Source organism: Merops nubicus, unplaced genomic scaffold, assembly GCF_000691845.1.
Source record: "Merops nubicus isolate BGI_N331 unplaced genomic scaffold, ASM69184v1 Scaffold33006, whole genome shotgun sequence".
Classification (NCBI taxonomy): domain Eukaryota; kingdom Metazoa; phylum Chordata; class Aves; order Coraciiformes; family Meropidae; genus Merops; species Merops nubicus.
Window position 1 is genome coordinate 1 of NW_008613484.1, and position 14,133 is coordinate 14,133.

The window sequence follows — 14,133 nt, forward strand, 5'->3', positions numbered from 1 at the left end:
CAATCACATTTTTTAATTCAAAACTTCATGTTTAATTGAAAACTTCAGTCCTTGCATGGAAATGGTCTGGACTGATGAAATGGATTGATTTAGTTAGAGGAAATGGAGGCTGTCCTGAAGACTGGTTTGCTTTTTAAAGGTAGCTGAGATCTACTAACCAGACACAATGCTGATTGACAGCCACAGTCCCCTTGAAGTCCGTTCTCAGTTACCCTGGTGGGTGGGTTTAAATCAGCTATACAAGTCTGCTGACAAAGGCACTGAAATTGGCAAAGTCTGTAATCTCATGCTTGCTATTAAAAGGTGGAGACTGCATCTTGAAGCTTGAAGATCTGTCTCATCAGAAATCAAGCTTGTACTAAAGCGTTTGAATGGTTCAAGACCATTTTAAACAGACTGTGCATTAAGTGGAAGCCATCTAACCCTAAACTAGTGAGTGGAGGTGTTCCTGGTTAGGTTTGGAGGTGGATGACTATCTGCTGGACTGTAAGCTTTTTGTTCAGAACATAAACTAGCACATCTTACTGTGAAAAAGACAGATGGTTTGCTGTAGGGTTAAGATGTACACTCTTTTTAGCTCTTTCTAATTGCTTTTATTTTTTGTTTCTAGGCTTGAGCATCAAAGAATTGCTGATATATTTGTTAAAAAGGGTCCTTACTTAAAGATGTATTCAACTTACATCAAAGAATTTGATAAAAATATTGCACTGTTAGATGAACAGTGTAAGAAGAATGCAGGTTTTGCTTCAGTAGTCAAAGACTTTGAGGTACTGTAGTCATTTCTAAGATACGTCCTATTTTGTGGCTTCTCAGCTGTTGTGATCCTCCACAAGACTTTAGACACTGTCCTCCAATTGGTTGGTTTTTGTTTTCTGTTTTTTTTTTTTTTTTTTTCCCTCTGGTACAGGCTTGGCTTGAGACTTAGTAGTATGAAAGGGGAAAGAAGGAAATTCAGATTTTGTGAAGTAACTGGTGATTTTGGCTACCACTATGAGATATGATAAAGGACCTTGATTTTCAGAAAATGCAGCACTTGCTACAAATTATATCAGGCACATGAACAAAATGTTTAGCTGCTTTTTTTCAGTTTTGTTTCCTGATTGTGCTATTCACTGATTAACTGTCCTGTTTTAACCAGGTTGATTTCTCTACCACATCACAGGGCAGTAGCTTACTCATGGTGTTTCATTTCAGCTGGAAACATAAAAAAGTGAATTTTCTCATCTGCATATTTCTAGAAGTTTCAAACCCAATACGTGCCTGATTTATGTCTCTAAGAGCATTGCCAGTTTTTACATAACTCCTTTAAAACAAATCACAGAAGGGGTGCAAGCTCCCTAAGCACGATCCACACAAACTGTGAATTTACCTCCTTATTACATGGTCTTCCCCTTGGGTAATCTCTGCTGTTTCCTTAAGAATGGTTCAGAAAGCTTTTTTTTGGTTCCTTTGGACAAAGGAAGAGCTTGAGGCAGAGTCAGGAAAGACAGGGAGAGGTGGCATTTTTAAGGCCTTGGTGTTTCAGATGGACATTATTTTGAATGCAAACTCAAGATAATGAACATTTTTTGAAGCATGGATCTTTTAATTTTATGTTGTCTTTAGGGGTGTGGATTGATTAAAACTTCTGCAGTGAGCACTGCTGCTGTCTTCTCTGCCTTTCTGCCTAATGGACACTGACAGTGCTTACGAAGGAGCATGTTGCCTTTCCCATTGGTGTTTCCTTTATTTCTGAGAAGCTTTACCTCTGTTCTTCATACACAAAAGCACCTGTCTTGAATGCACAGAGTATGAGTGCTTACTGACATCTTTGAATGCATGGTTAATTTTATGTGCAGTCTTCCACACCTTTTTAAGATAAAGCTTATCCAATGTAATCGATAGTTTGTAGGTATGTTTTCTGTTGCTAGAACCCTTGACTAGCACAGATTCGTAACTTTTTTTGGGTGTTTCTTTCAGATGAGCCCCCGCTGTGCTAGTCTGGCCCTGAAGCACTATCTGCTGAAGCCAGTTCAGAGGATTCCCCAATACAGGCTCCTGTTGACAGGTACAGTCAAGCTCTTTCACAAGCTTAAGAAGCCAGTCTTCACACGTCCCAGAAAACTTGTTTTCCAGCAGTTGATTTCGTCTGTGAAGCATGTTTATCTGACTACAGACACTGGAAGCTTTTTTTTTAAAATCGTGGCATGGGTTTTGAGGCTTCCTTTGTTAATACTGATTACAATAAGACACACATGTGAGGTTCTAGTATTCCCAACACTGCGGTGTGTTCTCTGATGGTACATTCAGCAGTACTTGGAAAACATGAAACCTGTGGTAGTTTTTGTTTGTTTCTGTGGTAATAAAAGCCCATAATTTTCTTAGCAATTTGGAATGCTTCTGTTTTGCTTTGGGTAAAATTCAAGCTAGGAGAAAGAAGTGAAATATGTCTATGCAACTGTGAACTTCTGCAAGTGGCTTCTCCATTTCTCCCCACCCAGGTGTTTTGTCTGTAAAATCTGTTCTCTTTTAAGGGCAAAACACATGTTTTTACTGTACATATACCAGTAAGTGCTTAAGACTTGTTGCAGGGACACTGTAGGCTGAAGAGTGACTTGGGACTCAGAAATCTGGGCTCTTGACCCTGCTCTGGCTGTGGCCATGTTTGGGTGACCTTGAGCGAGTCGTGTCCATGATGCAGTGCTTTCGTTTCTGTAAAAGGAGGGCAATGATGGAGGTCTCCTTTGTGGAATATTTTGAGATGTGTTTGTTGTAAAAGGGGGATGGCTCCGGTAAGGATTTGGACATACTTAAGGCATTGTTTTTGAAAGCTGTTGCTTCTTGATGAGCAGTTTAAAAATAGCCTCTGTTTATGTAGTAACTGCAAAATAAAATGCTCTGTGACCTTTTTTTTTTTTTTGGCTCTGCAGCAGCTTGTTGGCATTTCCCCAGCAAGTACTTAGACTAGTGATGCTGTGGGAGATAAAGACTTAAGTACTATACAGCAGTTACCAAGTTATTAACATTGAGTCTCTTCGTTTTTATCATCTCATTAAAGTTACTGGTGTTGAAAAAAGGGTGAAAAACACTTCAGTGTTCCCCTTTGTAGTGGAAGATCTCAGTGACTGATGAAACCAAACCATAAAATGACGTTTGGGGAGTTTCTTTATTTTAAAAGGATACTGACTTAGAGCATGGTATAGGCTTACTATACACTCTAAATAATCAGTGTATCTTTGGATGAGTTCAAAAACTTTAATAGCAAAGTGAGAGATGTCAGGGTTGAATGGCACTGAAATAAAACTCAGATGTTGGAAGCAAATTCCTTGTGATCATTAACTGGCAGGAACAGGCTGGTTTAGACCTGAAAAAAATCATTCTCTGGGTGATGGGAATTGCTGTGGGTATCCCCAGTCTGCAGACCTTACTGTGGCTGCTCAACTTTAAATATATGTGTAAATGCTATTGACAGGAATGGGGTTGCAATGCTGGCTGCTGATTTAGAAAAGTAATTTTCTCTTTTTCTGTGGGAGCAGCAAAAGAGGTCAGACTAATTATGATGGGGCTGGGGAATGTTACTTTGGATCTGTTTAATTTTCAGTCTGTTTAATCTATCTTGCATTTCTGTTGTCCTTGAGATTCTCTCTTGTCTATATCTCCGTGGGTGACCCATTGTTTTTATGTAATATTAAGCAATGTCTATATAATCTTGTGCTGCAAAATCTTTGGAGGGCATGTAAAATATTTGGATCTATTGTTGCAGTGAGTGAAATTCAGTGATGCAGCAGCTCCCCAAGCTGAAGACAGAGGGATCTGTAGGCGAGGAAGGAGGGGATGGCGGGTGAGAGCAGGGGAGCGAAAATAATCCAGGAAATGAAGCAGCTAGGCCTGAGTCAGCAGGGATTTCTTCCTATTTACATGTTCTGTGTCAGTGGGGCAGCTTTGTACTGGTAACCTGCTGCTACGTGGTCACATCACAAGATTGTTGCTGTGCTTTGAAGTGGAGTTGCTTTTGTGCTAACAAAAAGCAGGAGCAGGTGGACTCATAAATCAGCTGTGGAGAGGCACAGCTCAGCTGTGTTTCAGTTTAATTATACAGCTTGTCCAGTCCAGCAAGTGAACTTCCACTTCTCCACAAGCTGGCCCAGAGCTCTATACAGTGAATATGAGACGGGTGTTGGGGGAGGTTAATTAGAGGCCTTCTGATTTCAATAGAAATGGAGGAGAAGTGTTTCTGTCCTCCCAAAACCCTCTGGTTTGAGTAGATAACTTGAGACTGTACAATATGCACAGACTCTTCATTGTCATAGGCTAAACCTCTCTGTTCTTTTTATCAACATAAAGTTTGTGGAGACAGAGTCTTTTTTATTAACCTTAACTAAGATGTAGAGAGGGCAGGCTGAGGAGGATGATAAATAAGCCTTTGAGCACACTGCTCCTTTGCAGGTTGGAAATGGAGGAGTTAGACCTGGGGCCAATTACAACTTGGGGACCAATTGCTTCGATTTTAACTTAATTAAATAAGACAACCTGAGACAAAGAGTAGTTAAGGAAGCAGAAGAGAATTTTTAGCAGATGTCATAGCCACTGACCTCCTCCCCCTCCAGCAAGAGGGAAGAGAGAATTACTGGCTGCTGTCAGCCAGAGGCAGGGCATGAGGAAATTTTTTGTTCCTCACAGAAAACAGTACTTGTGTGATTTTCTGTTGATTTTTGTTGTGTTTTGGGGTATCCAGCAGAGTTATGAATTTTAGTTTCTATGTCTACCTTTCCAAAGGTGTGCTTAAGGTCTTCTAGTCTGTATGACTGAAGCACATTTCAGAGGAGAAATTTTTTTTGGCACAAACAGTAGATACCATTCCACCTTAATATTTGACTTCTGTGTTTATTTTATCTAGGAATATTTTTGCTAAATTTTTACTGTAACGTTATTCATGTCTGAAATCTGCTTGTCTGTATAGTTTAAGCCAGTACCTCCAGAAGGCTGTTGCAAGCACAGAATTTCCAATGTGTATTCACAGAAGAGACTAAAAATATCTGTTCTGACACTTGTTTGAAGCTTAGTTTTAGCGATGAATTTATGTCCACTTATCAGATATACATAGAGAGTATCAGGATGAAAATTATGTATTCCTCACTTTCAGGTTTTATAGTTGCAAGTTCTATTGTCTGCTTCATATTCGTAATGCAAAATCTGCTTTCCTTTTCAAATTCAGAATTTGAAATGAATGCACTTATGTTAAAATCTCTAATTTTCCCCCTTCTGTTCAGTGATGATATGATTTAAAAGGCTAGAGTATAGCCATCCAAAAGATGTTTTTGAGTGATGTGAAGTGTTGTTGTTTTGCGGAACGTGTCATAAAGCATGAATATGCCAAGAAACAGTTCCCACGTTGCACCTATAGTTTTAGATTTCCAGTGCAATTACTTCAGATATTAAACTGGATGTCTTGATGTACTAGGGACAGTTTCTTAGCGTGCCAGCAGTACATTTGCAGATGAGTAAATTATCCCCACCTCACCTCTTGTTCCCAGCCTGTAGAACTGAGTGTGGGGTTGGCAGCTTTAAGAGGCTAGTGTTTCTGTGTAAGCTGTAAGGACTCATTTTTCATAGTGGGAGGTTCTCACTGGAGTATTTTTTGCTGGCCCCGATTGTGAAGCTTTAACTTGTTATCCAAGTTAAAACCAATGTGAGCTCTTCTTGGTTCCTTTCAAAATGCCTCCTGTTGATTTTTTTTCTCTCACACTAGTTTCTTACCAACATAACCTGAGGTGAAGCAAGATGAACTTGGTTTTTAATGGAATATGTGTCCACCTAAATATTGCACTGGAATGTCTGGTAGCTACTACAGCACCAGATCATGATGGATGTGACAGATGCAATATTTATGGGGTGTAGCTCAAGAGGTTTTTGTGCCATGTCAAACTTGTCTTAAAAGATCACACGTTGACCAGCAACTGATAATGGTCAGACAAATCTTTGAGGAGAGCAGAAAGCTGTGGGTGTTCCAGTGGCCCAGGCAGCGAGACCTCCCAGCACTCCCTCTCCACTTCCCTTCAGGAGACCCCAGCCAGTTCCTCTTCCTTCACCCCAACCTGCTCCTCATGCTGCTCTCCTGGATCCTCCCTTAGGTCTTTGCCAAGAAAATAAAATTTCAGTGCCAAATATTTTTCTTCCTGCAGTTCTGTTTTTCTCAAAGCTTTAATTAACTGTGACAAGATTTTTCACTACTCTTAGTATTTCTACTGCAGAAACATGCTTTGTAATTGGTGTTTTGGTTTTGGTTGCTTTTTTTTTTTTTATAAGGAAGAGATTACAATACACTAAGCGATCATCTTCTTGCATGGAACAAGATATCTTATGTAGGCAGGAACAATTGGCTCCTGATCCTTTTTGAGTAAAAGGATGAATTTGGGTAGGGCAGGCATAAGGGAATTGAATTATTTCACTCCTACATGAAACTTGCACAACTGTGAAGCTGAAATTGAACACTTGCTAGATCACATGTGATTAATTTTCAGTAGATCTGCCAGAATCTTAATACCTCATTTAAAAGGTAATTATAAATCAGTATTTCTTGATATTATCAATCTAATTTTTATTTCTTTGAAAGTCTCTCATTTGGTTTCTTGCAATTTTAAGCAATTCAAAGCTGTAACTTGTAGGGAATAATAGTTGGTGGCCTTCTTTCTGAATGTATATATTTATCTTTGACAGGATATTGCACTTTCTGGTTTAACTAGACACACGACCAGGGAATAGAAGCTTGAGGGGGAATGTTTTCTTGTATAGTCATATATTTGGAGTTAATTTTAGTTAAGTAAAATAGATTTTAAAACTACAAAGACGTTAATGGATTGAGGGTGCCATCTCGTGGCTGAGAAACTAAATTTATAGCTGGAAATCAAAAGTGCCTATTTGAACATTGGAAGGGGGTCTAATACTTGTATTATTGAAAAATATTAATCCTAATCAGATATTCTATAGTGGACTGGGTTTTTTTCTTGGCTCCTGTAGACAAGTTAGATGCTCAGGCAAATATATGTATCTTCAAATTTTTTTTGCATCAGCTTAAATGTAAATGATTGCAAGTGTGTACTTATTTTTTGCTTGCTTGCTTTGTTCTGGAATAATATGTATGGCATATCGTTTGTCTTTGGAGGAGGCCACTGTTTCAATAAGCTTATTTTTCCTGAGCAGGATATTGTGATATACTTTCTTTATGGAAATGGTCGTTTTACGTTTATTACTTTGACAGACGTAAAAGATTAATAACAGATAGATCTTTGTGGCATAGGTCTGCCTGAAAAACAAATTTCCAGGAAAAAGGTGGTTTTACTTTCTGGTGCTGTTTATTTCTTTAACAAAACTGTCTCTATATTAATTTTTTCTTTATACAGATTATTTAAAGAATCTTTTAGAAGAATCTGTGGACTACAGGGATACTCAAGGTAAATGTCTCTTTAAAGAAATAATAGATTATGGAGTTATGATAATATTTCTAAACCTTAAATGCATACCAAATGCTAAGCCAGTAATAGGACCAAATAGAAAACATTTCTAAGTTTCTCAGCAGAGATACTGAAAGATTGCAGACTTGTGTTTCAGAAAAGTTGGGAGCTGACAGTGGTATCAGCTCACTCTTGAGTGGAAACCAGAAGATAAGAGTGAAGTTCCCCAGGCAACTTAAGCAGGTATTTTGGGCACTACTATTGAAAGAGACAGTCCTTACATATGGAGACCTTTCATGACAGGCAGTCTGATCTACCAGCTCCTCTCCCCCAGCTATGAACCATTCTGGCTTCTTCCTCTCCCTTTGTGCCAGGGCAAGTGTTCATGTGGTGGGAGTGAAAAAGATCAGGGAGCTGCTCTGAGTTATATTTAACCTGAGGAGTTCTCCAGTTTGAATTGTCACAAGCTGCACACACAAGTGACTTCCACAAGTTTGTCTGCCTGTGGGGAAAAAGGAGATAAAGAAAAAATGAAAAAGAATAATTGGTGATGGAAGAGGACAATACCATGTGTTTCATGGTAGTTTGAGATTAAGCTGGCTGAACTTGAATGTAGCAATGCAATGCATGTTCAGATTGTTTCCTTCTATGCGTGTGCCTCAACAGTACTAAAAATGCTCCCAGTCAATGTTTCCATTTCATTTACTTGAGCCTCTGTCACTTAAATCTCTTAGCGACATTTTTGCAAACCCGTTATTTTTAAGAAGGTCGTGTAGTTAATGGGACTGCAATAAATGAGTCCCTTAATGCATTGATCCAAGTTTGCTTCCTTATAGCTTTGTCAGCATAGGACATATAGGCATATTTGTTTCAGTATATTGAAAATAGAAGCCAAAATATTTTAAATACTTGGTGACCTGCTTAGTGGATGAGGGAAAGGCTATGGACATTGTCTACCTGGACTTTAGTAAGGCCTTTGACACATTCTCCCACGGCATTTGGCTGGAGAATCTGGCAGCTCATGGCATGGGCAGGTCGATTCTTTGCTTGCTGGTTCTTCAATAACCAGCAAATTTTCTCTAACATCCTTCAATCTTTCTTGCAGTCAATGAGTAAATTTTAAGTTTTCAATACATATAATAGCTGATAGGTGAAGGAGAGTATAACAAAAAAATCAGGTACTCATTCCTGTTTTCATGAATTTAGCTAAGTTTCTTTTCATTTTCCTTCAAGTGCAGGTGAGCTGGCAAGTGTTTTGGCTGGAAGAGCTCCAACATTTCCTAGTAGGAGACCACCAGCTATTTTTCAGCAAGCTCAGCTGACATCATGACATCTATATCTAAACTTAAATCTTGATCATATGTTTGATATGTGCTGTACCTTTTAACTGTTTGACTCCTGTGCTTGCATTGCCTTTGTTCATTAAAATCTTGAACAGGTGTTTTCTTAGGACTGACTTATGAGGAGCTTTTTGTTCACACCTCAGTTTCTTATATGGATTCATGAACCTCTGAACCTTTCTGTTCAGAAAGCTGTATCTTTTAACATTATTTCTTTTTGAATATGAACACAACAAAAATGAAAGTATATACCTTCTGCAGTACTAATACTATTAATGACTGGATGGAAAAAAATCCCAAGGCTTTGGGTTCATCTGGTTTGCTAGGCTTCTCTGGACTTTTAAGCAAATGTAGTTCCTTTATTTGGAGTGCATGACTGCACTTCAATTACTCAGAAGGTGCTAAATGCTTTAGAGACTGTTTTACCAGGGGATTTGTTCTAGCTTTCAGTTAAATGAGTCTTTTTAAAAAATTAAGTAAATTACAGGTTTTTGAATAAGACCCTCGGATGGGTTCTGTTTTGTACAGTCAGTATTCAGTAATTTACATGATTTTTTTATGTACTCCCTTTTAGCAGTTACACCTTAGTATATATTACAGTCCAGTTGCTAGTTATTAAATGTCAGTAGTTTATAAAATCCCTGCTCTTTGGTAACTCTTCTTTTTCAGAGGTGTTTGGGGTTTTTTTGTTTGTTTGCTTTTTTCTTTTGGTATTACAGGTTTGAAATTTAGAAATCTGAACTATATACTGTTACCTTGAGGTGTAGCAAAATTAAAGGCAGAAGAAAGAAATCAAAAAGATTTGGATAATTTTTCTAGGTAGTCTTCCATGACTGGCACCAGAGGCAGTTGTGTAAAATGGAAAAAAAACTTAGTCTCACTTAAAATGTTGATAACTTTTCTGCTGTAAGTAGAGACATTGAAATTAGTTATTTTTGTGAGAAACTAGAATTTAATTTTGCCAATGAACTTTTTTTAGTAGCTGTAAGAAATGGTTGATACTGTTGGTTGAAGCAATTACTTGCTAGGGCACACTTACTTACACTTACAAACCATGATCCAGACCCTCTGGGCTCTATGGGAAGCGCTCCTGAATGCAGTGACTGTACAATCAGGTCTTTGAATCTTGGCATGATCTGCAGTATTGTACCTGTGCTTTACATAATACCAATGCTAACTAGTCTATATAATCAAAGCATTGTTTCCTCATCTTTCAGATGCTCTAGCGGTTGTCATAGAAGTTGCAAACCACGCCAATGACATCATGAAGCAGGGAGTAAGTATTTATGAAGCTGGTTGATTAAAGCTTTTTATCTTTTTTGTTTTAACTCATGGATCCCAGGGCAGTTACTTACCTTTTGCTTTTTTTCCCTGTAGGATAACTTTCAGAAACTCATGCAGATTCAGTACAGTTTAAATGGACACCATGAAATTGTACAGCCAGGAAGGGTAGGTCCCCCAGCGGGCATGCAGCAGATTGCAGTAGAAGTGCAGCACATGATGAGCAAGCAAAGTACTGAAGCTGGCATATGCCAAGAAGAAAAATGGTCCATCTTTTAATTATTTGCTTCTAGCAGTCAAATTAATATTGCCTCTCCCTTTATGAGGCTTATTTTAGGCTTTTGTCTGATGAAAACCTATGATTTTTAGAATATTATTCCTTGCCAGATCTTGCAGGCAGGCTTTCTTTTTCCCCTCAAGAGTAATCTTTTATTTGTCATGGTTTCAAGTGCAGCCACCCACACTCAGTTCTAGAGAAACTTAAGGATGAACAGCCTTTCTCAGAAGGGGAACCTTGAATCCCAAAACTTCTGCAAGCACTTGAAGCATAGTAATAAAAATAATACCAATAATGAATTTGTATGGCTAGTGCCCTGAAAAACTAGGTTTTGAATTGCTTGTTTTAATTTGCTAGGTCTTTCTTAAAGAGGGAACACTCATGAAGCTGTCCCGGAAGGTCATGCAGCCACGAATGTTTTTTCTGGTAAGATGCTGTCTGTGGTGTTATGTGCTTAACACTAGTGTAATTTTAAGTGATTGAAACATTACACTGGAAATATAAGTAATAACTTCAAGTAATGGAAAAAGTGACCAGTTGTTTCTGCTTGCTCAGTTCTAATTTAGAGATCAGCTGTTGCCTATGCACTAATTTTAACAGAAAACCATTTCTCACTAAAATGTACTGTTTTGAACAATGCATGGCTAAAATTTTAGCGCTTTTATGAGAAGACATTATCTGTGGCAGCACAAAAACTAAAACAGTTACTCCATCCCACTTAGCCAGACTAGATCTTAAATCCTATAACTTTGCTTTTGCTGTTGCACCCTTCCCTCCCTCCTGCTCTCTCCTTATCCTGCAGGAGCCTGCTTGCAGCCTGAGTGGAGCACTGGGCTGGAAGGGAAGGGATGGGTCCTCAGTTTCTCAGTTTCTGTCTCTGCTACTCTCTTTTTTTTTTTTTTTTTTTTTTTTTTTTTTTTAAACTTCTGTGCATGTCTGAAGTTTCTGTTTCCACTTGAACCTTTTGCTTATCTCTTCTGTTAGATAGTAAAGCAGCTGTTGCCATGTGTAATTTGTGGCGTTACTGGTCCAGAGTCCTAGCTGAAATCGGTCTTCTAGTTACAGTGGCACAAATAAATGCTTCCCTAGTCAGTCATGGAGTACGTATTCTAAGTTTGCAAGTTCCTGTCTTGTGCTCTGGAGATGACTGTAGCATAAAAAGCACTGAGGTAACTGCAAATGATATCAGTTAAGTTAATACTCTGAAAAATCTGGTGTTATCTGGAGCTGGGCTTCCCAAGTAACATACTGCTAATTTGAGTGGATTTAGCTCGGACTTTATTTTTGTTATTTGGAGTGGTTTGTTGTTTTTTTGGTTTTTTTTTTTTTGAGTTCTTTTTGAGTTGGCTTTATTTTTCAGTTATAAAAGGTGCAGGCTAATGCTCACATCTTTTGACACTTAAGCAGTGATTTTTCCATTGATTGTGCTTTGAAGATTTAGTAAAGCTCATGAAACATTTGGTTGTTTCGTGAAGAACTTCATAGCAATAAACGTGTGAGACAGTTTAGTTTTCTGTTCTGTGTTTATGTGAGTAAATGAAATTTGAATCCACTTGTTGAACAACACTGAAAATAAAAAAAAATCTTAACAACTGTTCAGTAAGAGCACTGAATGAAGCAACACCTGGTAGAACAGAAACTGAACAGTAAGTGCACATTTAACCTGGTAAAATTCACATGGTGCTTATGGATAACTTTGTCCTTATAAACTGCTAATCTTAATTCTACTATTTCAGAGTTCCTGGAATGTTTTGCTTTGTTTGAATGGTTAATTTTAACATCCTTTTAAATTAGTTTGTTACACAATATAGCTGTGTACATGAGAAGCATTTTTGTCCTTTTTGACAGCCTGTTCTTTGACATCTGTGCACTGTTTACTCATTTGCCCAATTTATATTTACACAAGCAGTATATATATAGACACCTATTCTTATCTAAATTCATACATAAAAATGTTTCTTGGGTTCTAAGTAGAATAACAGGAAGTATAAGATGCCTTTCTGGACAGCTGATATCAGTGCTGTATGAGTTCTGTATTTCCAATAAAATGCATCTGAAATAATCAGTCTCTAAACCGTCTCTAGTCATTAAAAAGCATTGCTTCTGTATTACAGTTCAATGATGCCCTGTTGTATACTACTCCAGTTCAGTCAGGGATGTATAAACTCAACAACATGCTGTCATTGGCTGGAATGAAGGTGAGTCACTTGTTAAAATGGTTCCTTCTCCAAATCAACTTAAATTCAAGCATTCCAAATTTTCAGAAAACAACTCTGTTTAATGTTGGAAAGAGTTATTAAAGATATTTATGTTTCAGAGCAGTCCTACAGGCTTAATGTTTTTTGCATAATACAGCCTGTGGGATTGCTATTTAGGTTTCCCTAAAAAACTGCTGCCACAGGATCATCCCACCTGTATTTTATCTGGTATTGTCCCACTGGGAAATGGTCTACTTACTTATTTTTTGTGTTGTATTTTGTTTAGACTGCCTCACTTTTGCCTTGTAAATGCTTTTCATTGCCTACACTCAGAGATTAGGCATCTCTGCCTGATAAGCTTCTGGTGAATCAAATCTCTGGTTTACAGAGATCTGCTAACTATAAGGGTAGATGTAGCTTTTGTTTCTGAGCCTGTGTGGAAAGAATCAAAGCTAGGCTCCGAGCCCTTCTGGGTAGTGATAAAGGGACATGAATGCCATATATTGACATGTTCTCTGACGTGACAGTTGGTGGGAACAACAAACAGTTGCCTTGGGAATCAAGTAACTTGTCTCAGGTCCTGTCAGAGAAAAGCACCAAGTCCAGCTGCAGTGAAGATCTGGTGCTCGGGTCCAAGCTTTCACCAGCAGAGCTGCAAAATCTCTTTTGCCAGCAGATGTCTCGTGGTGGCTCAGAACTACTCTTAACTTTTAAGCCTCCTTATATTTGAAACTTGCTAGCTCAGAAGGCTGGGCAGGGTGATCCAGCCCTTAGGGGTGTGGGGCAGATGTATACTGGTCAGCTACATCATGTTCTGCAGCACTGCCTTTTTTTTTCCCAGTTGCAGGAGGTACTTAGAGGGCAGCAGCAGGTGTCTGACAGCTCTCGAGCTTCATTACCCTCTATGTCTCCACTGTTTGTGTGGGGCACAGTGAAATTAAGTAGTGGGCTGCATGTAATCTTAGTGTAGATCCTAATCTCACGACTGTGTGATTTTCTGGTTTTGAGATTTTTCTCTCCAGTGTACCCCTTCTGCAATAAAAATGTAAGAGATTTTTTTTCATTAAGTAAAAGCAATTATAAAAGTACCATTTCAGTTTGAATGTCAAGTTTGCTTTCTTGACTGAAGGTTAAAAAGCCAACACAGGAAGCGTATCAGAATGAACTGAACATTGAAAGTGTAGAGAGATCCTTCATTCTTTCAGCAAGGTAAGTCTTATAAATGAATAATGATTTTGAAAATGTATGGTTTCAAACAGGCCACAAACTTTTTTTTAGCTTGTTTTGCACTTATGTAATGAAAACTCACCCTTGGCTAGAATAATTACAGAAAAGAGGGAATGATAGATGGGTTTCTGGAAATAAAGTAGGCTTTGTTCTAATTTACTTTAGTACACATTCAAAATCTGATTTTGAAAATATAGGTTTATTTTTAAATGGACCAGCAGAAAGGAAGTGTGGTTGTGTGTAATAAGTTTCACAGATATCATGTGAAATAGTAGTCTCTAGTACAGTTATAGTCACCCGGACTTGTGAGGAAGACTGCCCATTGTGAACTGATGGATAGAAGCACAAAAGCTACAGGAAATGTGACCAGTCTGAGCACC

General features: G+C 38.3%; 1 protein-coding gene across 1 annotated transcript; it reads left to right on the top strand.

Annotated features, from left to right (window-relative positions):
- Positions 1-610: 610 nt before the first annotated feature.
- Positions 611-13,735, top strand: LOC103774514 (FYVE, RhoGEF and PH domain-containing protein 6-like; the record flags this gene model as incomplete). The annotated part of the gene is made up of 8 exons (XM_008941926.1): positions 611-767; positions 1,960-2,047; positions 7,380-7,430; positions 9,988-10,046; positions 10,148-10,219; positions 10,686-10,754; positions 12,443-12,526; positions 13,656-13,735. Coding segments are annotated over 8 exons (660 nt in total), but the record flags the coding sequence as incomplete, so codon positions are not given.
- Between the last annotated feature and the right edge of the window lie 398 nt (positions 13,736-14,133).